At 56.3% G+C, this 21872-nt stretch overlaps 2 protein-coding genes across 4 annotated transcripts in view; both read left to right on the top strand.

Moving 5' to 3' along the window:
- Positions 1-7974, top strand: part of RNF157 (ring finger protein 157) — a 97995-nt gene extending 90021 nt beyond the window's left edge. For all 3 annotated transcript variants that reach the window (XM_030923402.1, XM_030923400.1, XM_030923401.1), the window contains one exon: positions 6288-7974. In XM_030923402.1, coding sequence (XP_030779262.1) covers positions 6288-6406 — 119 coding nt within the window. In that variant the 3' untranslated portion in view covers positions 6407-7974. The remainder of the gene's footprint in view (positions 1-6287) is intronic.
- A 2593-nt stretch (positions 7975-10567) lies between these two features.
- Positions 10568-15474, top strand: FOXJ1 (forkhead box J1). The gene is made up of 3 exons (XM_010387534.2): positions 10568-10752; positions 11306-11972; positions 13721-15474. The coding sequence occupies exons 2-3, from the start codon at positions 11475-11477 to the stop codon at positions 14486-14488; spliced, it is 1266 nt and encodes a 421-aa protein (XP_010385836.1). The 5' UTR covers positions 10568-10752; positions 11306-11474; the 3' UTR covers positions 14489-15474.
- The last annotated feature ends 6398 nt before the right edge of the window (positions 15475-21872 follow it).

The raw sequence follows: 21872 nt of genomic DNA, 5'->3' as shown, positions 1-21872 counted from the left end.
CACCACCTCTCTACGAAGGTCTTGGAAGGATTGCCCGAACCCTTTAAAAGTGAAGCCGTAGCTCCTCAGAAGAAAAGTGTTTCAGCTAGGATCAGAGAGGAATGTGAAAGTCAGCATTTTAGAGGCTAGGGAATAGCTCTGTGATGCAGTGAGCTTTGGGTTACCAGTTGCATTGTACATACTACTGGATTTGGATCCCAATGGAGAGGTCAAGTTAGGGCTCCTTTATGCTCCCTGGAGCTGTAACTTCATAGTGATCAGGTTGTCAGGTTGTGCCCCTTATTCCTCCTTATGATGCTAAACCGAATCTAGCTAATGTCTTACACAGAATCAGGTTAATCACACTTTGAGCACCAAGTGCCTTTTTAGTGAATGTTCCCATTCAAGGGCTCTAAAAACTGCTTTTCTAAAATCCACATCTTGCCCAAGTGGACTCAGTCAGATGTCCCCTCCGGGTTTCACGACAGAGATTGTCCTTAACACTGTGTTGTTTGAATCCTCTTAAACATTCGCCGAACGAAGACTCACTTCAGCTTCAGAACAGCCACATCACGGGTCCAGTGCTTTACTCGCTCAGCGACGTGGCTGGAGGCGTTGGAGCCACACGACCTCTGTGGTTGCCACTCTCCATCAGTCTGTGCAAGACACAGTCCAAGCACGCTCTGGCCCCACACAAGCGTGTGGCAGGGGAAGCTGGGATTCTCTAGAGACACTTTCTCCAGCCCTTCAAAGGGCTGTCTTGAGTCATTTTCTGTTTAGTTTGTTCTAAAGGCACTGCCCAGGCCTCTTCGTCTTCAGTGAGACCAAAAGAGGCAGTATCGGTTCCCCTGCTTCTCCTGCACAGGCCCAGGGAAGACCCGCTTCCTGCCGGAGCGTGGAGGAGGGAGCGCTGACCAAGGGGCCAGACTCCTGCCAGTTAGGCCTGGACTGGAGCTGCTGGGGCCCAGGGGCTGCTTCACTCCCTGCCTTCCCGCTCCTGGCCTGGCTTCCATCTGTCCATTTGTGTTCCACATCATTTTGCCAAATGTAAATCTGTCTGTCTGGTTTGTTTATTTTCTAAACTCATGTGTGTTCTCTAGACTTGGTATGAAAGTTCCTGTTCACTCGGTGCCAGTACTGTCCTCCCTGCCAATGCTTTGCCCTGTCCAAGCTTGCTGGGCACGCACACACCTGGGAGGCGCTTGCTTGGGGTTGTGAGCAAGGCTTCCATTCCTGATTGGCAAGGGCCTGTATTCAGGGTACTAAGATCTTCTGAGAAAAAAATATTTGTGAGACTGTATTTCTGTTTTACAAAAATGGGAATGCTTCTGTGGCAAGGGCTGTGGAAAGGATTTGGTTTTAATTGGCATCCTCCGTCAAGATGATGTCTCTGCCTTAACCGTGCCCTGTGTCTGAGGCAACTCTACCCTGGTCAACCCCTTACTTGGCTTTAGGAGATAAATTTGGTTCTTGCCTCCCTCAAGGGGCTCCCTTACCCACCCCTATTTTTTTAGCAGAGGGAGCTGCTGGGAGTTGTTTTAGCCAATAGTGCTAGTGGAAACTGAGCTTATTCCTCCTCTTCCTGACTCCCTCCAGCTGACCTGCTTGTTGATAGTTACTCCATGGGATCACAGGAGGAGAGTGAGGACTGGGAGGAAGAGAGAAGCCCTGGGGTTCCTTAGGGTGACTTGTGGAGCCAGCTATTTAGAGATTATGATGTGCTCACAGTTTGTGCCAGACATGAAATCACATGCCTATGATGGCTCTTGGGAGAGGGCCTCAGGTATAGGCACTGTAAATGTCCCATTATATCCTCACCAGAGGCCTCAAGATGAGGGCCTGTATTCAATATACTAAGATTTTCCAAGAAAAAAAATGTGTGAGACTATTTTAATTTCTGTTCAATAAAAATGGGAATGCTTCTGTGGCAAGGACAGTGGAAAGGATTTGGGGTTTTTTGTTTTTGTTTTTTATTTTTTTTGAGACAGAGTCTCGCTCTGTCACCCAGCCTGGAGTGCAGTGGCACGATCTCGGCTCACTGCAACCTCCACCTCCTGGGTTCAGGTGATTCGCCTGCTTCAGCCTCCTGAGTAGCTGGGACTACAGGCGCCTGCCACCATGCCCAGCTAATTTTTATATTTTTAGTAGAGACGGGGTTTCACTATATTGGTCAGGGTGATCTCGAACTCCTGACCTCAGGTGATCCGCCCACCTTGGCCTCCCAAAGTGCTGAGATTACAGGTGTGAGCCACTGTGCCTGGCCATGATTTGTTTTTAATTGGCATCCTCGGTCAGTAGCTGGGTGAAAGTGATGTCTCAAAACCTCTGGTTCCCTTTTTACTTGAGAGGGAAAAGCACGTCTCTCTAGGCAAAATGTGTCTCTGGTTCCACTGGTAGCAGATTTGCTGGAGAACTCTCTGGAAGTGTCTGCTAGGTTACAGACAGGAATATCCACTTTGGTAGGTCTCATGGAATAAATAGGCCTCTTCACACTCAGCTGTAAGTTCAGTTTTCTATCCTAGGGCTGAGATACCACTGGCTGTCTTAGCTCATCACTGTTCCTGCGGCCAGCTCTCTCCCCATCAGGACACCTGCACATGCGCCTGGTCTCTGCTTGAGTCTGTTTCCCTCTTCAAGCGGGTGCCACTCCCTTCACGGAAGGCCAGTGGGAAGTGGAACCCAGGGTGCCTCCCATGCTCTCCCTGTGCCCTGCGCCGTGCTCACAGGCTCTGCCAGGAGACCTGGCTGGTGGCAAGAACTGAGAACCTTGTTGGTTCCTATCCTCACCACTCCGGTCACACTGGTGAGGGGCTTAGAGGCACTTTTGTCATTCCAGCCCTGCTTCCCCTAAGAAACTTCTGGGTTTTCCCGAGCCCCAAGATCAAGGGTGGATTTTGGTTTTTCACTGGGGAGTGGTGTGTTCCGAGATTGCTTCTGAAAGGAATAAAGGAGGTCTCAGTTGACGGGTGTGACAGGTGGTAGTAAGACTAGAATTGCGAGACCATGCTAAGCAGATGTGGCTCCAAGGAGTTTGGTGGACTGTTACACAGGTGGCAGGATAGTCATCATGGCAAGTGACAGTTCTATGAAGGCCCTGGGATAGTCAGTGATGGAAAAAGGCAAAGATAGGCCGGGCGCAGTGGCTCACGCCTGTCATCCCAGCACTTTGAGAGGTCGAGGCGAGTGATCACTTGAGCCCAGGAGCTGGAGACCAGCCTGGGCAATGCAGTGAAACCCCATCTCTACAGAAAATACAAAAATTAGCCAGGTCCCAGCTACTCAAGAGGCTGAGGCGGGAGGATCGACTGAGCCTGGGAACCAGAGGTTGCAGTGAGTCAAGATCACACCACTGCACTCCAGCCTGGGAGGCTGAGATGGAGTGAGATTCCATCTTGAAGAGAAAAAAAACAAAAAACAAAGGCAAAGATAATTTGGGTCTTTTTAGTGGGAATACAAATATAATTTTTAAATGACTGCATTCCACTGGAATGAGCATATCCAGTGAAATCTAAAAAGGTTTGTGGAGGCCTGAAATTGAATTATCTCCTCTTTTTGAGAGGCCTCAAAACCCAAGACGAAGATGCTATTTGCACTTTGTGGGCACTAAGGAAAAATTCAAACTAAGTTCCTCCTTCCCCTGGAGAGCAACCCTACAAAGACAGTTGAACTGTTACAGTCCTTACATTTAATAAGAGGCAGGAAAGGGGCTTGTGAAATTTTCCTAAATGTACTCCCAAAATCTACCTCTAGAGGTCTCTTTATACTCCCATTTTGATATCCCAAAAAATGAGACGTGAAAGGAAAGCACTGTTACCCATATCCCTCTAAGGATTTTAAATCTCTACGCTCCATTTTTTTGGCTGGAGGGGCCTGGATTCAGCCAGACAAAATGGCGGCATCTGCTCTGGAAGGCCCCTCAGCACCCACACTGACTCTCTGAGCCAGGCTCACTGTGGGAATGAGGCTGAGGAGAGAGCAGCAGCGGGGCCTTGCCGTGGGCCCCTCAGGGTCCTTGCCAGGGGAAGGGCCCCCCCGACTTGCTGCCGAATTTCCCTCACCACAGAGCTTACCAAGAGGCCAGGAGAGCAGACTTCAGATCTGATTCTTGAGTCTTCCACAAGTAACCGATGTTCTGCCCTGGCTAAGACTTCTATAGAATAGAAGGGTGGAGTTTGTAGCGAGGACTCCTGTGAATTCAGAGTCAGGACGGCTCTCTGGGCAGCCTCTCAGGCCCAGCGTTCCATGGCTTGCTGGTGGTGGCGGCGGCGGTGGTGGTGGTGGTGGTGCTGCTGTTTTTATTTGTGCGTGCATGTGTGTCTTCTCTCTTGTTTACCATTTGCTTTTGGTCTTTCCTACTGAACAGCCGGCAGCTCCGGAGTCCTGCCCCATAAACATTGAGGAATAGGTATGAGATCTACCAAATTATATGAATGAACAAACAGCTCATTTTATTTTGGGTTCCTCACTTTAAAGGCAATATTAATATTGCCTTATATTCATCCTGCCACACTTAGACACATAGTGCCACCATTAGAGGTGAAAAAAACAGCTTGACTCATGTCCCAGTCTCCAGTACCCACCCCCAGGGAGTAAAGATCCCAAATTCAGTTTGGATGTGAGAGAGATCCAAGACTCTCCTGTTCTCACTGTTCCCCTGGGGTCAAGCACCAGAGACTGTTACTAGAGCCGGTGGATTAGCACACCAAGGCATTGATGGAAATAAGCCATTTATACCTGCTGACTCCACATGCCATTAAAGGGTTTCATGTCCTGGGCTGGCCTGAGGCTGACTCTGGACACTTGTGAGTGGCCTCTCTCAACCTCACGGCCACACTCTACAGTTGGTCGGCCTCATCCACTGAACAGGTCCTCCTGTGGGTCAGGTGTTGTGCTGGGCTCTGGACTGCAACAGGGAAGAAGTCACAGCCCCTGCCCAGGAGGAGCTTCATCCAATGGAGGAGCTCCGGGACCCAGCGTTTTCCACCGTGTCAGGCATGCGTGGAGCAGTTCAGGCTGCAGGGAGTACTTAGGAGCACACTGTGCCTTACCCTGCCAGAGGTGCCTTATGAGGGGAGGGCACTGGGAGACATGCTTGGGAGGCCCACAGGATCCGGAGGACAACATGCCTTCCCTACCCCAGGGAGCCAGGGGGCCCTGAGAGCGGAGGCAGCCAAGGCCCAAGGCAGGAGCGCTCTAGCCTCACTGGAGGGAGGGCACTGGAGGGAGTGAGCTCATCTGTGGGCGGGAGATGAAGAGGACTCTCAGGGGAGAGGCGAGATGGCCTGGAGGAGCCTGAGCACAGGCTGTTCTAGGAGTCAGATACTCACCAACACTTGCATTCTCTCGTCTAGTCCTCACAGCAAGCCTGTGAGGTCAGTACTCATCTCCCATCTGATGGATGAGAAAACCAAGGCCCACAGTAAATTGATGTGCCCCGGATCACACCGTTGTAAACTGGGAGTGGAGCCCAGGTTAGTGTGACTGCAGATGGAGTCACAACACTGCTAGGAAGTGAGCCCACAGGAGGTTGTGGAGGATTGGATCCAGAACACGAAAGAGAAGCACCAAGAATGGGTTTCCAGATGGGCACTGGCGCTCCTCACGTGGGGACAACAGCAGATTTGGGGAGAGGATGCGTTCAGTGGTGGTATCTGTGGGACCCCAAGGCTCTCGGGCTGGTGTCTGCTGGGCTGATGGCACCAGCTAGTAGCAAACCTCAACAGCTGCGTAGGTGCAGGAGGAGAGGAAAACGGCAGGTGATGGGGGCTGGAGCCTCACACTGTCCTCCCTCCGGGCAGCCTTCCATCCCAGAAACCCTGCTGGGTGGCCAGTCCTTTCCTGCCCCTCCGGGGCCCCCACAGAAAACATTAACACTTCAGGCCAGAACGAACAGTCTTCTCACTTCCCCCCACCCCTTCCTGCCCCGATGAAAATAGCTCAGCGAGGCCCAATTTCCTTTTCCTCTCTATTGTAACATATAGGCAAACTTTAAAACCAAGTAATTAAAATATGAAAGTGGATCCCAGGGTAAGTTCACAAAACAAGGAACATCTTTCATGTCCCTCCCTGTCTGGGAGCCACAGTGGCAGTGACTGTACCTAGCCCAGGGGACAGGAGCAGCCTCTGCACCTGTCAGTACCTGCTTCTCTCCGTTCTCACGCACGAGTGCTGTGGCTCGCACCCTCATCGGAGTCTCAGGTGACACGCATCCTGCTCCTTCCGTGCTGACTCCTGGGCTGCCCTGCTGGAGACACCATCTGGATCTGGCCAAAGGTCTGGCTCCTGTAATGTTCATTTTCTGTCCCCAGGTGCCTGGCAGGCTGATGACAATGCTGTCAGTCGGAACGCCCAGCGCCGGCGCTTGTCATCCAGCAGCCTGGAGGACTCTGAGACGAGGCCCTGTGTGTGGGGCCCCTTGGCTGTCTGAGCCCCAGCCTCTGCACTTGGGCTCCCCTCCTGCCCCTGCATTCCATCCATCCTCACTCAGCTGCTGCCTGCTGGGCATCCTCAGCAAGATGCTGGAGACTTTTCACCCTTCTGTGACAGCTGTTACAACCTGTAACCACAATCCCTCACCTCTCAGAGGGAACTGGAGCTCTCCTTTCTCCCTGTGACCTAAAGCCACTCAATGAACTGCAGCTCACGAGACCCTTTGCAGGGACTCTGGAATGCCCCCACGGTATCTTGATGTTCAGGTGGAGCTGGGGTCCGTGGGCTAATTTCTTACACATCTTTTTTCTCCTTAGGGGGTAGAACAAGAAGGCTTAGAGTTTTGGCAGCTTTGTTACAAACATCCCTCTGGCATTTCCTGGTTTCTGGCACATCATAACCAATTGGAAACCTGCAGTTTGGGGTAGGGCTGGAGGATGGCTGCTGTGAAAAGGGAGAGCAATACTGCACGGATATGGCATTTCCCTCCACAAGCACTAGGAGCACCTTTCTCAAGGACAAGAAATGGTAGCAACCAAAAGATTGGTTGAAAGAAACAATCCTTCCTTCTGGTAGCAGAGCCAGTCTCCTGGGCCTCACATGCCTGTCTGCTTAAGAAGGAGCCCTTGAATCTGAGAATCCCCCAGTTAAGATGATTTCCCTTAAGGAGCATTTCTCCTGATCAGGTGCATTCAGGGAGGCCTGGGACTCCATCCTAAGGTGACATTTCAAGAAACGTGTTGGCCACCTCTGTGTGCCAAGCACTGGGTGAGGAGTGGTCATATATTTCATCTTCACTCACCTGGGAGGTGGCATTCTTGTCCCTGTTGCCCCCATCTCTACCCCCTTTTGTTAATGGTTGAGAGAAATGTGAACCAGTGATTCTCAGTTTGGTGCCCAGGTCCCCAAAGGAAGTGGTGGAGAGCCTTGAACTAAGTTCAGGCAGCAGCATGTGGCCAGCAGCAGTGCGCTGGGAGCAGAGGTTGGAATCGGGGCTCAGGGCCTTCACCTCAAGGGCTCTCCCCATCCTCCATGTGTTCCTCCCTTGCCTTCCAGAGCTACTGAGCCTAATCACTGAAGAGGGAGATGGAGCCAGTCACATGCTGATTGGCAGTTCAGAAATAGTGTTCTGTTCGTGTGCACTTCCCGTCCCAGTCCAGTGTGAGGTCACAAATACAAGAGCTGAAACAGCACAGCTGGACTGTGAGGTGGTGGCTGCTCTGCCTTCCTCAGCATGCGTGTCATCAGTGGATTCCATGTGGCTCTTCCATGTGGTGTCTACTGGCCTTTGGAAAAGGTGGTGGTTTAGTAGGGCATGAGATTAGTTTGAAAGCAAAGTTGGAAACAACTATTATTTGTGAGGTTGAGATGTAGGAGAGCCTTATAGGCTATGCCCATTGTGGTGGACTTGTCTTAGGGTTTGGAATTGTTACCCTAAAAGAGTTTTTTGGCGAGGCATGGTGGTTCATGCCTGTAATCCCAGCACTTTGGGAGGCCAAGGCGGGCGGATCACCTAAGGTCAGGAGTTTGAGACCAGCCTGAACAATGTGGAGAGATCCCTTCTCTACTAAAAATACAAAATTAGCCGGGCATGGTGGCGCATGCCTTGTAATCCCAAATCCGTGGGAGACTGAGGCAGGAGAATCGCTTGAACTCAGGAGATGGAGGTTACGGTGAGCCGAGATCGCGCCACTGCACTCCAGCCTGGGTAACAAGATCGAAAAGATCAAAACTGTCTAAAAAAAAATAATAAAAAAAAAAGTCAAGGTGTTTCCAAGGCAGATAGCCTCAAAAAGAGCCTGGCGCCCAGGGGGTCCTTTGCTCCTGTGTGGCTGCAGATGCCAAGAGTGCAGTGACAGTCTCACTGCCTAGTAGTGACTTACATCCTGCCCTGATGGAGTGGAGCGCGTCCTCCACCCTCTCTGAAATACTGCAGTAGACTTTACCATTTCAGGCCCCACCTAATGTCCTTTCCTTCCCCCTACATTCTTCCCGCCCCTTTCGTAGTTGAGATGCATAAGCTGAGCAATAACCCCACTTCCTGATTTCCCTGAAATACGAGCCCAAAAGCAGCAGGTGACGGAACTTCCCTTACCCTGGGGTGGTGGCACACAGACCACCTCCTGTCCTGTCCCCTGCAGGTAGTATTCACAGTGTGGTGGTACCTGGGAGGAGGGAGGAAGGAGCTGAGATGAAGGAGATTGAGGTAAACAGTAACTGCAGTGGCCAGGACCCCCTTCCTGGAGGATCCATGTCCTTCCTCAGCAGGTGCTTAATCCTCTCCTAGGGAGAAGCACAGAAAGATTCCTCAAGGCCTCAGCCCCATGTCCAAGGCATACCTAGGTTAGAAATGTCCATTACTTGTTTCTCAGTAACTATTTCTCTTCCTCTGTCCCCCTGCCTTCTCTTGGCTGTCATTTAGGTCTGTGGCCCACAGAAATACTTCATCCAAGGATTTGGTCCTCAGCCTGATGAGGACAGGTCAGTGGCCAACTCTTTTGCCCCAGTCCTTCATCTGGAGACAGTCACAGTCACATCAACAGTTCACCCAAAGAGAAGAGGTGGGCCTGGCTTCTCCCACAGGGCACAACCTAACTATGGAGACCCAGGGCTCCTTCCTGCTGCACTAGGCCTGTACTCTATTGCCTTCAGGTAGTGTGATCCCGGCTTCCTCATAGAGTCCTTTTTTCTTTCTGCCCAGTTCCATCCCACCAGAGTTTCTACCCCTGCTGAGGCATCTCCTAGGCATAGACCCCCCCACACTCTAAGCCATCTCACCTGGAGAGTTAGGATCCTGCCCACTGGAGTTGGCACGCTGGTCACTCACTTTGCTTTGGTCTGCACACCTGGTGTGTGCATGTGTATACTGCTTGTGCCGTCTGTGTACCCCTCTCCCTGGAGTACACTTGTGGGCACACTACAGTGGGGACATCAAGAATGCAATATTTATGGATTGCTGCATGATTCTTAAAAATGAATAAAACTGTTTACAAGGAAAGGAGAGCTAACTGCAAAATGAGCTTATCTGTGAAAGTTTGTCTTTCTCCAGCACTCTTTAATATTTTTACTCAAGAGGATCTGGAGTTGGAGGAGTGGGAGAGGCAAGGGCTAGGGAAAGGCACGTTGGCGGGGGAGTGATGGGCCATTGTTGGGCTTTCTTCATGACCTGGGCACCAGGCTTCCCGACCCCAGCTCTCCAGCTCCTGGGAAGAGGCTAGGTAAGCAACCCAGCCCCCACCACTGCCTCTGCAGCCGCCTTAAACCGGAGAACGTCCAACCCTGCAGCTCCTCAATAATTAAAGAGCAGGAAAGCTGGTGACAGGAGGGAGGCCAGGGGAAGGGAGGAGGAAGGGCCAGAGTCCCTCTACTCTTAATCCCTGTCACTTAAAAGTTGGTGAAATTCATTGGGCAACTGACTCCGCTAGGAGAATTTGAGAAGTCCATGACTTCAGAGTTTTACCCACGGGCTCTGCTTCATCAGCTCTCTCCAAAAGGAGTGAGTGCGCTTCTGCGGAAGCCTCTGGAATGTCAGCTTCTTGGAACCTCGAGGATACGGGTGGGGAAAGAGCTGCTTACTGGGACACACTGGATTACCCTGCCTCCTGGGTGTGTCTGCCGCCTCTGTGGATGTAAGCGGCAGGTGGACATCGGAAAGTCAGACCTGCCTGGGGCACCAGAGAAAGACCCTAAGAGTCCGGGGAGAGGGAAAGGCTGCAGAAACTTGAGAAAGTGCCACTCGTAGCGGAGAGGAAAGAAAATCTCAAGGATACGGTTCCCGAGCCTGAGTCCGCTCCCAGCCTTAGCCCCCCAACCGCAGGCTCCGTCCCAGGAGCAGTCGACGCCTCAGAGCGACCGGGACAGAAAGGGATGGGGGCGAGAGTCGTAGTTCCCCAGGACGAACGGATCCATAGCGGTTCCCGGTGCCGCGGGCCGCGCGCTTCTCCGACCCCAGCGCGGGGCCCTCGGGCGGGAATGAGCCGAGCCGGGACGTAGCGGCGGGTAGGGGGTTGGGTGGCGCGGGAGAGGGCGGCAGAAGGAGGGAGTTCGAAGAGAGTTGCCGCCAGAGAGAGTGGCAAGTGCCCGCGGTCTCCTTGGAGACGTACTGACCAATAGCAGCGGCGGAAGCTGTTTATGGGGGCGGGGCGTCGCCATGGCAGCGGGAGAAGCCTTTGGAGCGGCTACTTAATGCCGGTCCCGGGGCCGCGGTAGCTCAGAGAAGCGCCGTCGGGCGGGGGGGCGGCAAGAGTCGCTGGCAGGGCCCCCGAGCTGGGGGCAGAGAGCCGCAGGGGGTGGGAGGAACTTCTTCCAGAACCTTCCTCTGGCCCCGGCTGCGCTCTGAGCCAGGTAAGGGACGGGGCTGGGGGACTGCAAGACAGGGGGAGGGTGGGCGACGGTACCAGCCCGCTCTCATTCGTCCTTGACGGAAGTGGTGGGACCAGGGACTGACATCGGAGGAGTCTGGGGGAAACTCGCCTCCTGCCCCCCATAACTGCTCCGTCCTCTTCCTTCCCGATGATCCCCTATCATAATATTGCCTTTCAAGGATCAGAGGACCTGCTCCGCCCCCGCCCCGTCGTACTGCCCTCCCAGACTTCTCGCCCCATTTCCATTTGTTGCGGGGAGGAAGGGGGTCCTGATTTCCTGCTCTTCGGGAGAAAAGGATAGCCTCGGATGCCCCTACCCTCTTCCTTTATTTGGCTAATAAAACCTCGAAGAGGAAAGGAAGAGGGAGGCGGATCTGGTGGGGTGGGACCCCAGGGCCTTGCTTCTGTTTCCCAGACCTCGGCATTAAAAGATCCTCCCCAGCTGCGGGGATGATGTTAGAAGAGGCGTCCCCGTACACACACTGTCCCCTCGGGGGTGGGGTAGTGCTCAGTTCCCGCCGTGGTCCTCGCAGGCACCACATACTTATTCGGAGGAGGCGCCCCCGGGGTCGCGAGATGGAAGCGCGCGTCCGGGAGGCCGTGTAACCGGAGCTGCGGGACTCAGCGGGCCAGAGAGCGCGGCGGGCCACCCCCGGCTCAGCCCGTGGATGCTGACCGCCCCCTCGGAGATTCCCCGCAGACATGGCGGAGAGCTGGCTGCGCCTCTCGGGAGCTGGGCCGGCGGAGGAGGCCGGGCCGGAGGGCGGCCTGGAGGAGCCCGACGCCCTGGATGACAGCCTGACCAGCCTGCAGTGGCTGCAGGAATTCTCCATTCTCAACGCCAAGGCCCCCGCCCTGCCCCCGGGGGGCACCGACACCCACGGCTACCACCAGGTGCCAGGTTCGGCGGCGCCCGGGTCCCCCCTGGCGGCCGACCCCGCCTGCTTGGGGCAGCCGCACACGCCAGGCAAGCCCACGTCGTCGTGCACGTCGCGGAGCGCGCCCCCGGGGCTGCAGGCCCCGCCCCCCGATGACGTGGACTACGCCACCAACCCGCACGTGAAGCCTCCCTACTCGTATGCCACGCTCATCTGCATGGCCATGCAGGCCAGCAAGGCCACCAAGATCACCCTGTCGGCCATCTACAAGTGGATCACGGACAACTTCTGCTACTTCCGCCACGCAGATCCCACCTGGCAGGTAGAGTAGGCACGGGCGGCGGCGGCTCCCTCCCCATTCCCTCCTCGCTCCCCACGCCGCGCTGGATTCATATCCCAGATCTGCAGGCCAAGTAGGCTCGGTGCGGCCAGAAGGGAGCACTGCAAGGGAGCCCAGTTCTTGCAACTGCCCCTCCTTTGACTTCCAGAGAGAGAGAGAAGGGAGAATGTCTAGAGGTGGAGGGCATTAGGGGTGCAGAGGCTGAGATTCAAGGGGAAAGAACCTGCCATTCATCCAGCATGCCCAGGCCAAAGACCACGGCTAGACTCTGCGTGGACAGAGTCTCCTTGGGGAGAGCGATGAACTGAAGGCACATTCTTGTCCCAAGTCCTAGAATTCCTAGACACTGCCCTGCCCCGGGATGGTTTGTCGGGCCGGGAGTCAGAAACGGAAACTGGAACGTGGCCTCCCTGCCAGGCTCTATGTCCTGCCCTTTTGCAGTTGGCTTGGGGAGGGTGAAATGGAAGGGGTGCTGTAGCATGTGTCCCAGTGGAGGGTGAAGGGAGTAAGGGGCCTTCCTAAAGCTGCTGTCCCAGCCCCCTACCTCAACCTCTGCTCAGTTTCCTGCCTCCAACCCCCGCTCTCAGCCAACCTCCCTGGGGGGACAATTACCTGAGCCAGGTGCCTTCCACAGGGGCTCTGCCTACCACACTGGCATCATGTTCCACGTCTCCGAAACCAGGCACTGAGCAGCCAAGGGGCCCAGGCCACCATGTAAACATCCCAGCCTTGCTGCGGGGCACTATCCACCCACCTGCCCTGCCGTCCCAGCCCAGGACCCCTGTCCCCCAGCAGTCTTTGGACACGATTAAGCACCTAAGAGTGGACAAGGCAGGAGGATGGTGGATTTGGGGCTGGGTAGACAGTGCCCTAAGAGTCTTCAGCCATCACCATCAAGGGCTAGTTGGAGGCAGAGCCCCCCCAAGGACATCCAGACTCTTCCCTGAAGCACCTAAAGTGGGCAGGCCACAGAACCACAGTCCCAAGCCATTTCCAATGCCCCGACCCTAGAGCAGTGTCATTTGTAGCTGCACCGAAAAAGCAGAGACCCTCAGCCCCACCCTACCCTAAGCCTGTGCAGCTTGGCTTTGGGAAACAGGCCCAAGGAATGAGTGCTATGCTCTTAGCTCTTGGCTGGGTAATAATCAACTGAGCCCGGAGTGGGGGGAGGGGGCCGTGGGGGGTGAAGGCCCAGGCCAGCAGCAGGCTCAACAAACAAGGAAAGTCATCAGATCCCCCACTCCTCATCCCTGCTCACTCGCTCGCTCGCTCGCTCTCTCTCTCCTCCACCTCTCCATCCTCAGCTGCCCAGCCCCCTCCCTGGACCCACTCACTCACACAGAGGGCCAGCCAGGCCCAGGCAAAGGGAGACGGTGGTCCAGGCCCTGGGGGAGCCAAGGGCTTTGGCCAGAGGCTGTGAGCGGCAGGGTGAGGGAGGGAGGGTAGGCGACGGGGGTGGCACCGAGAGCCACCCTGCGGCTCAGAGCTCGGATGACTGAGCAGGCAGATATCCCGGCAACAGGGAACAAAAGCCCCCGACAGCACTCCGGGCTCCCAGTGCCCTGTGGCTGGTGTCCCAGAGCCGCAGCCGCCTGGGCAGAGCAGCGTGTCTGTCCCCACCTCCTCTCCCCTGCCAGAGAAAAGATGGGGGGCGTGCAGGAGCACCAGGTGCCTCTTCGTCTCCCCATCCCCAGCGGTTCCTCTCTCTCTCACTCTCTCCCTGCACCCAGAATTCAATCCGCCACAACCTGTCTCTGAACAAGTGCTTCATCAAAGTGCCTCGGGAGAAGGACGAACCAGGCAAGGGGGGCTTCTGGCGCATCGACCCCCAGTACGCGGAGCGGCTGCTGAGCGGGGCTTTCAAGAAGCGGCGGCTGCCCCCTGTCCACATCCACCCAGCCTTTGCCCGCCAGGTTGCACAGGAGCCCAGCGCTGTCCCCCGGGCCAGGCCGCTGACGGTGAACACCGAGGCCCAGCAGCTACTGCGGGAGTTCGAGGAGGCCACTGGGGAGGCAGGCTGGGGTGCAGGCGAGGGCAGGCTGGGGCATAAGCGCAAACAGCCGCTGCCCAAGCGGGTAGCCAAGGTCCCGCGGCCCCCCAGCACCCTGCTGCCCACCCCGGAGGAGCAGGGTGAGCTGGAACCCCTCAAAGGCAACTTTGACTGGGAGGCCATCTTCGACGCCGGCACTCTGGGCGGGGAGCTGGGTGCGCTGGAGGCCCTGGAGCTGAGCCCACCTCTGAGCCCCGCCTCACACGTGGACGTAGACCTCACCATCCACGGTCGCCACATCGACTGCCCCGCCACCTGGGGGCCTTCGGTGGAGCAGGCTGCCGACAGTCTGGACTTCGACGAGACCTTCCTGGCCACATCCTTCCTGCAGCACCCCTGGGACGAGAGCGGCAGTGGCTGTCTGCCCCCAGAGCCCCTCTTTGAGGCCGGGGACGCCACCCTGGCCTCCGATCTGCAGGACTGGGCCAGCGTGGGGGCCTTCTTGTAAGAGGCCAGGCCCTGCCCCACCTCTGGACAGTGCCCAAGTCAGGGCCCAGAACTACCCCCCAACACAGGTCCACAGACACCCCACCACCCAGGCAGGGGCTGGGCCAGGGCTCCAAGGCTGGCCCCACAAGGCCACATGGCCACCAGCCCCAGCTGCCATCAGATTCAAGCCCAGGAGGCTGAGAACGAGGGCCCAGGACCAGAATCGCTGCCTCCTCTCCCCAGCCTCTCTTGTACACACAGTGTTTCATTGCTCCGCGTCTTCCCAGCCCCAGAAACCAGCTAAAGGGCCCTTCGCCATGAGAGCCTAGGCCTGGAGGGGCCCGGGTCAGGCTGGGGAGGAACAGAACCGGGCCCTCCCAGAGCACCTCCGCTTCCCCCTGCTTCCCCAGGTCTCTATCCAGAGAGAGTCCCCAGGTACCACAAATGCTAATTAGATGACAGCAAATTAACCCCCTGGAGGCTTCTCCTGGCAGAGCCTCCCTGGAGCCGGGGGCAGGCAGTGGATGGGGCGGAGCTGAGCAGAATATGGACTGGGGGAGGGGGCAGAGAGAGGAGATCAAAATGAGGTGGGGGCACAGGGTTGGGCAAGGAGATCCTCTGTAAGGCCTCTGGGATCTTTGCCTGGCCCCTAATCTTTAAGCCCGACTTGAAGCTGAGAGCAGCAGGAAGTTTGGATTTGGCGGTTTGGGGGCCGGGGCATCCAAGCTGTAGGGGGCAGGACAGACAGACTAATGTAGTGAGTGTAGCTATAGCTGAGGCTTAACTGGGAGGGACACCGAGCTTGCTGGGACTACTGGGACCAAGAAGGGGTAACCCCATGCCCCTGCCTGCATTCCTCGGGGGCGTGGGGCGTGCCTTGCTCCACCTGGATCCCCTGGGCTGCGTCCCACATCCACCCTCCTGCCCCATGGGGCAATTTAACCTTTTTCATGGAAGTTATTTACAATGAAAAGTTTTTAAAAATAAAATTTTTAAAAATCTAAATGTGGATCCTCTCCAAACTTTCTTTGGGAACAGGTGAGGGCTAAGTGTTCCGGAGGGGCAGCGCTTCTCTTTGCTGGAGTGAGGGATGACTGAGAGGAAGATGCGGGGGGCACTTAGGGCCTGTAAAGAACACTGACGAACTCCCCATGACCTCAGCATCCCCAGGGAGGAAGGGACTGAGGGGTGGCTCTCGGATGTCCCCTGGAGCCTAGGCCTCAGTGGCTCCATCCGTGCAATGGGGAGACTGAGGCCCACAGCCCTGGGGGATCAGGAGACAAAGGGAGGAGGAGTGGCCCCCGCCCCCAGACCCAGGGAACTCAAAGGCTAAATGTGTCCTGGGCTCGGCCCCTGCTGTCCCCCGCTGCGAGGGCTTGCCCGGGCCGGCCTGCCCCAGTCGGCCATCCCCGGCCTGGGCTGGTCTCCAGCACCTCCCTCACTTGGTCCTCTCCTGGAGGGACCCAGCCCCAGGGCCCTCACTTCCCACACAACCTGGCCCAACCAGGGAAGGCCACCAGGGAAGGGAGTGAGCTCAGACCCGCCCCTCTCACCTACAGTGGCAGGAGCCAGACTACCAGAGTTCTGATGGGGAAACTGAAGCACGGGAAATTTGTGTCTGGGTGACAGCCAGCACCTTTCAATCCCCTTCCCCTTGCTTCACCTGGGAGCCACCTCCCAACTCAGTCCTCGCCACATATACACCCTCACGGGTGCACGACACCTCCAGAGAGCCACTTCCTCGCACACAAGCTCGCACACAGGCGCACACACACAGGGGCACAAACAGGCAACGTCCCAAGAATTCCTGTCCAGCCTCCACGGACCCCTTTCTCCCAAAGCCCCTTTCTTTCTCCATCCTCGAGGTTGGCTCTAGGCCAACCTGGCATTCCCCTGCTAACTGGCTGCTTTCACTTGCTAATTATTCTAAATACTGCAGGAGGGCACGCAGCCTGCAGGGTCCAGGAAGGCAGGCTGAGGGCTGCCTCAATTCCCTTCACTCCGCAAGCGACTCCCCCTCCTTCTCCCCACTGTCCACCCGCTTCCTCTTCATGGACCTCAGCGTTGGGGAACAAAGTGGGCTCCAGCCTTTTACCCACAGGATCAGCCTCCAGCTTTGGACTGACAGGCAGGGCGTGTAGCTGTGTGCCCCAGGCCTGTGCTGGGGGGAAGAGGGGCAATGTCTGGGGCAGGCAGGACCGCCCACTGGGGGAGCACCAGGCCTGAGAAGCAGATCAAGGTTTGCCCCAGCTTGACAGTCACCTGGAGGCTCCTGAAAAATCCCACTGCCATTTTCCTGCCTCAGCCTCCCAAGTAGCTGGGACTACAGGCGCCCGCCACCACGCCCGGCTAATTTTTTGGATTTTTAGTAGAGATGGGGTTTCACTGTTAGCCAGGATGGTCTTGATCTCCTGACTTCATGATCTGCCCGCCTCAGCCTCCCAAAGTGCTGGGATTACAGGCGTGAGCCACCGCACCTGGCCTCTACAGATAATTTTTAAAATCTAGCCAGGCATGGAGGTGTGCATCTGTGGTCCCAGCTACTCTCTACACAGGAGGCTGAGGCAGGAGAATTGTCTGAGCTGAGCCCAGGAGGTCAAGGCTTCAGTGAGCTGTGATTGCACCACTGCATTCCTGCACGGGTGGCAGAGTGACACCCTGTCTCAAAAAAAAAAAAAAAAAATCAGGAAATTAACATTGGCCTGATAATCCCATCTAATCCATGGACCCCATTCAAACTTTGCAGATTGCCCCATCACGCTCCTCCCTGCGCCAGCATCCCAATCCGAGATCACTGTACATTCACTGTCCTATCTCTTTGGAGCTGTGTGGCTTTGAGCTCATAACTCAAGTTCCCTGGGCAGGTTCCTCATCTCTTTTCATTCTAACCTGCAACCTCCACTTTTGGGGTAACCAGCCCCTGCTGCATGTGACAGCCCCTGCCTGAACCACCTCTTTTTGTTTTGTGTTGTTTTGAGACAGAGTCTTGCTTTGTCGCTCAGGCTGGAGTGCAGTGGCACAAACTCGGCTCACTGCAACCTCCACCTCCCAGGTTCAAGCGATTCTCCTGCCTCAGCCTTCTGAGTAGCTGGGATAACAGGAGTGCACCACCATGCCCGGATAATTTTGTATTTTTAGTAGAGATGGGGTTTCACCATGTTGGCCAGGCTGGATCCTCAAGTGATCCGCCCGCCTCAGGCTCCCAAAGTGCTGGGATTTCAGGAGTGAGCCACCGCGCTCAGCCCCACCTCATTTTAAGTGTTGGGGGAAGCCCATTCCCAAAGCACAGAGCCACCCTTCTGTCCCAGAATTTCCTGCCTCTTCCCCCTTCTGTCTTCCCACTGTAACCCCCCACTAGGAATGTGATGGAGAGGGTGGGGAGGGCCAGGATGTGGGAGGAAAGGCCAGGAGCTCAGACCTTGCACGGCTCCCCTTCCCGCCCCAGGGCACATCCTGTTCCATAGGACAGGCCACCCGGGGCCCAGTGACTCTCAGGTCTGGAAGGTCCCTAGGGATCCCCCTCAACCCTACACTTTATGCTCCACTGGGACGAACTCTTCAGGCCTCCTGCAGAGCTGAGCTCCATCTGGGGCAGGAGTCAGGAATGGCTCTCCACCTCCTCCCCTGCCCCAGGACCCAGACTTGCTGGAAGAGGGTGAGCTGGAGGGCAGGAAGGAAGGCGGGGCGGTGGAGGGTCAGGTGCACCTCCCTCCTGGGCTGAGGTCCAAAGGTAAATAGGTGTAGGTGCGCTCCCAGCAGGGGGCAGTGGGCTGGTCCCTCAGGGCAGGCCTGGGCCTGTCGGGGGTGAGGATATGGGGAGGGGCCGCCAAGCCAGCCTTGTTAACAATGGGGTGGGGGAGGAGCCTGGGTCCTGCTGACACTTTCTTGTTTGATGAGGAAAACACAGGTGACAAGGCGGCGGGCGGGGGGGGGGGTTGCACCTCGAGCAGGGGAGGGGGCTTTGTGAGCCCCCCCCATGCCAAAGCTTCACTGACTGGTGTGAGCTGAGGAGCAAGTGAAGCGCAGGAGGCCCTCAGGGGCTGCCTTCTTCCCAGGGCACCTGTGTCTGCCCCACTCTGTGGCTCCCAGGTGGGCAGGTCAGAGCTACCGGGCGTGCTGGGGCTTGAACCTTCCCTGTCTGCGTCAGAAGTTGGCAGGGGCCAACTGGAAGGACATTGTCCCCCAGAAGCCAGCCAGCCTGAACTGGCAGGGCAAGGAGAGGTGGGGGGTACCATAACGGAGGGGGCTGTCAGGGCTGAGGGTCTCCCTATTGGCCCCTGATAGCCTCCCAGCACAGTCTTGAACTGACTCCCACCAGCCCCTCACCTGCCCTTGGGCAGCACCACTTGTTCTGAGGACAGAGAGGTCTGAGCCCCAGGACCCACGCTCCCAGGAAAGCAGGAGTTCCAGGAATTGGAGAGGTGTGCACACCTCCACCAAGCCCACCCCGCCCACAGCCCTCAGAGCCCTTTGAAGTCAGAGCCGCAGCGGGATTGCGGTGGGCAGCCCTCCCAATGCTGCTGTTTGCCCAGGGAATTAAGCTGAGGTGGGGCAGCTGCCCACAGCTCTCCCCTTGCCCAGCCACCCGCAGGCTCCGTCTGCAGCCCGGCACCCCCGCCAGCTGCCCTGCCTCTCTTCCTGCCTAACCCTGGGCACCAAGCCCTGTCCCCATCCCCATTGAGCAACAGAGTGCCTTCAGTTTCCTTTGAGTGAACTGTGTCCATGAGCTGGGCAGGGGGCAAGGAGGGGCAGACTGGGATACGGACCCTACCTCCTAAGCCCACAGGTCTGCAGACCCCTGTTGGAAGATGACCTGTCCTGCTCATTCCTACCTTCGAAGCATTACAGCCCCCAACGTGTTAAGTATTTTTTGAATAAGTGAATGAATAAATGTGCTGGTTGGCAGATCAACACAAGATAGAAAAGCAGCCGAGAAGCCAGAGAAGCAACACCCAGGGGTTCTCCAGTCCCTGGGCTGGGAACATTCCTGAGGCCTCTGGAGGCAGTGGTTTGACCCCAGGGTGTGCAGAGGTAGAAGGCATTGTGGCCCGGGGAGAACTCTGAGGAAAGCCCCAAGGTGCCCGCTTCTGGAATTGAGCGAGGGGACAGACTGTAGACCCTGTGGATTTGGGGGCCTCTCATGTGGAAGTGAGAACAGAGGAAGGGGAGTGGAGAGCAAGGACCACCACTAGGAAACCAGGGGACCAGGGAGGAGGAGGCAAAGCCGAGAGGGAGCGGGGAGGACGCATGGGAACTCTGGCAGGGGGAGCCCCTGCACTCGCACACCTTTCCCCGCCGCCCCTGAAGGGAGCACCCACAGTGCTGAGCGCCGCAGGGCAGCCTGAGTGGGGGCAGCGGAAACCAGCATTGGCCCTGGAGGTCCCGGCGGCCTCCCACGGGGCCATTTCCTTACTGCAGTTGGTGGGGTGCGGGGAGAGTGAGAGCAGGCAGCAAACTCCAGCTCCAAATGGGGAGAAAGGAAGGAGAGGGTGCAGACAGGGGTGAGGGCAGACTCAAGGAGAACTTTAAGATGGGAGGCCTGAGGGCATTTGAAGGAAAGAAGGGGTACGGGTGCCCCTGAGGGGTTGGCAGTGCTGAGAGAGCTCCTGGTGGGAGCAGGAGGAAGAGGGTCTCAGAGGAGGCAGGAAGGGTGAGCGCTGGCCCCTTTCTTGGAGAGGGAAGAGGAAGAGGATGGGCAGGGAGTGAGGCCACATCAGGGTGGGGGGCTCTGGTTAGTGTGCGGAACTACAGGGTATAAGGGGCAGAAGTGCGGAGAAGCAGGTCTGGAGTAACTTGGAAGGGCACTCGGGAGCAAGGGGAGCAGAGAGGAGGGGCAGGGGCCCCGAGGGGGGCAGGGGCCCTGGGAGGTCAGAGTGGCTGCCCTGCACCTGGGGATTGAGATTCTCAGCTGCAGGAGAGGAAGAGGCTGCAGGCTGGAGAGTCTCAGCTGCAGGAGAGGAAGGCCAGGGTCTCAGGTGCTGCTGGACACTGGTCAGTCACTCACCTGGTGACCTGGTTCCTTATACCTTTGAGCTGAGTCAGGGAGGGGCAACAAAGAAGGAAGGAGACACGGTCTTGGGAGCCTTTCTAACCCACCGAGCTGGGCGGCCCACAGCCTTACCCATGGGACTCACAGACTCTGAGGCTAACATGTTTGGGCATTGCAGCCTCAGGGCAGGAATCCTGTTCTCGGAGCTGTGCTCATGAGGTATGGTTCCTTTTCCAAGCTGAGTCTCCTAGAACCCTCCTTCATTACCCAGAAGCCTCTCAGGCACCCCTCAAACATGCTATGGGCACCTCAACTCTCCGTATGCCTGGTATGTTCTCTACCTAACAGCCACCGGGCCTTTCTTTTTTCTTTTCCTATTTTTTTTTTTTTTAAGTGGAGTCTTGCTCTGTCACCCAGGCTGGAGTGCGGTGGTGTGATCTCGGCTCACTGCAACCTCCACCTCCTGGGTTCAAGCGATTATCTTGCCTCAGTCTCCCGAGTAGATGGGATTACAGGCGTCCACCACCACACCCGGCTAATGTTTTGTATTTTTAGTAGAGATGGGGTTTCACCATGTTGGCCAGGCTGGTCTTGAACTCCTGACCTCAGGTGATCCACCCACCTCGGCCTCCCAAAGTGCTGGGATTACAAGCGTGAGCCACCACACCCTGTCTCTTTTTCTATCTTTTTTTTTTTTTTCTTTGAAACAGAGTCTCTCACTCTTGTCCAGGCTGGAGTGCAGTGGCACAATCACAGGTCACTGCAGCCTCAACTTCCTGGGTTCAAGTGATCCTCCCAGCTCAGCCTCCCGAGTAGCTGGGACTAGAGGCACATGCCACCACGCCTGGCTGTTTTTTAAATTTTTTGTGGAGATGGGGTCTCACCAGGTTGCCCAGGCTGGTCTCAAACTCCTGGGCTCAAGTGATCCTCCTGCCTCAGCTTCTGAAAGTGCTCAGATTACAGGTGTGAGCCAGCCACCATGCTGGAGTACAGTGGCTCGATCTCAGCTCACTGCAAGCTCCGCCTCCCGGGTTCACACCATTCTCCTGCCTCAGCCTCCCGAGTAGCTAGGACTAGAGGCACCCGCCACCACGCCTGGCTAATTTTTTTGTGTGTTTTAGTAGAGACGGGGTTTCACCATGTTAGTCAGGCTGGTCTTGAACTCTGGACCTCGTGATCCACCTGTCTCAGCCTCCCAAAGTACTGGGGTTACAGGCGTGAGCCACTGCGCCTGGCCTATTTTGTTCTTATTGAGGTAAAATTCATGTACAATTAAATGAGCTGATTTTAAGTGTACTGTTCAAACCATTTTGACAAATACATATCAAAACACAGAAAATTTCCTCATGCCCCTTTCCAGGGGATCCCTACCATCACCCCATCCCTAAGCAACCACTCATTTGATTTCTATTGC

Source organism: Rhinopithecus roxellana, chromosome 19 (assembly GCF_007565055.1).
Source record: "Rhinopithecus roxellana isolate Shanxi Qingling chromosome 19, ASM756505v1, whole genome shotgun sequence".
Lineage (NCBI taxonomy): Eukaryota > Metazoa > Chordata > Mammalia > Primates > Cercopithecidae > Rhinopithecus > Rhinopithecus roxellana.
The sequence above is the reverse complement of the archived record's forward strand: the minus strand, read 5'-3'. Positions and strand labels throughout refer to the sequence as shown.

Bases quoted from the DNA above. Each gene is read 5' to 3' on its own strand.
- FOXJ1 (XM_010387534.2), top strand. From the start codon at position 11,475: ATGGCGGAGAGCTGGCTGCGCCTCTCGGGAGCTGGGCCGGCGGAGGAG. The intron at 11,973-13,720 runs GTAGAGTAGGCA...CCCTGCACCCAG, and splicing joins ACGCAGATCCCACCTGGCAG to AATTCAATCCGCCACAACCT.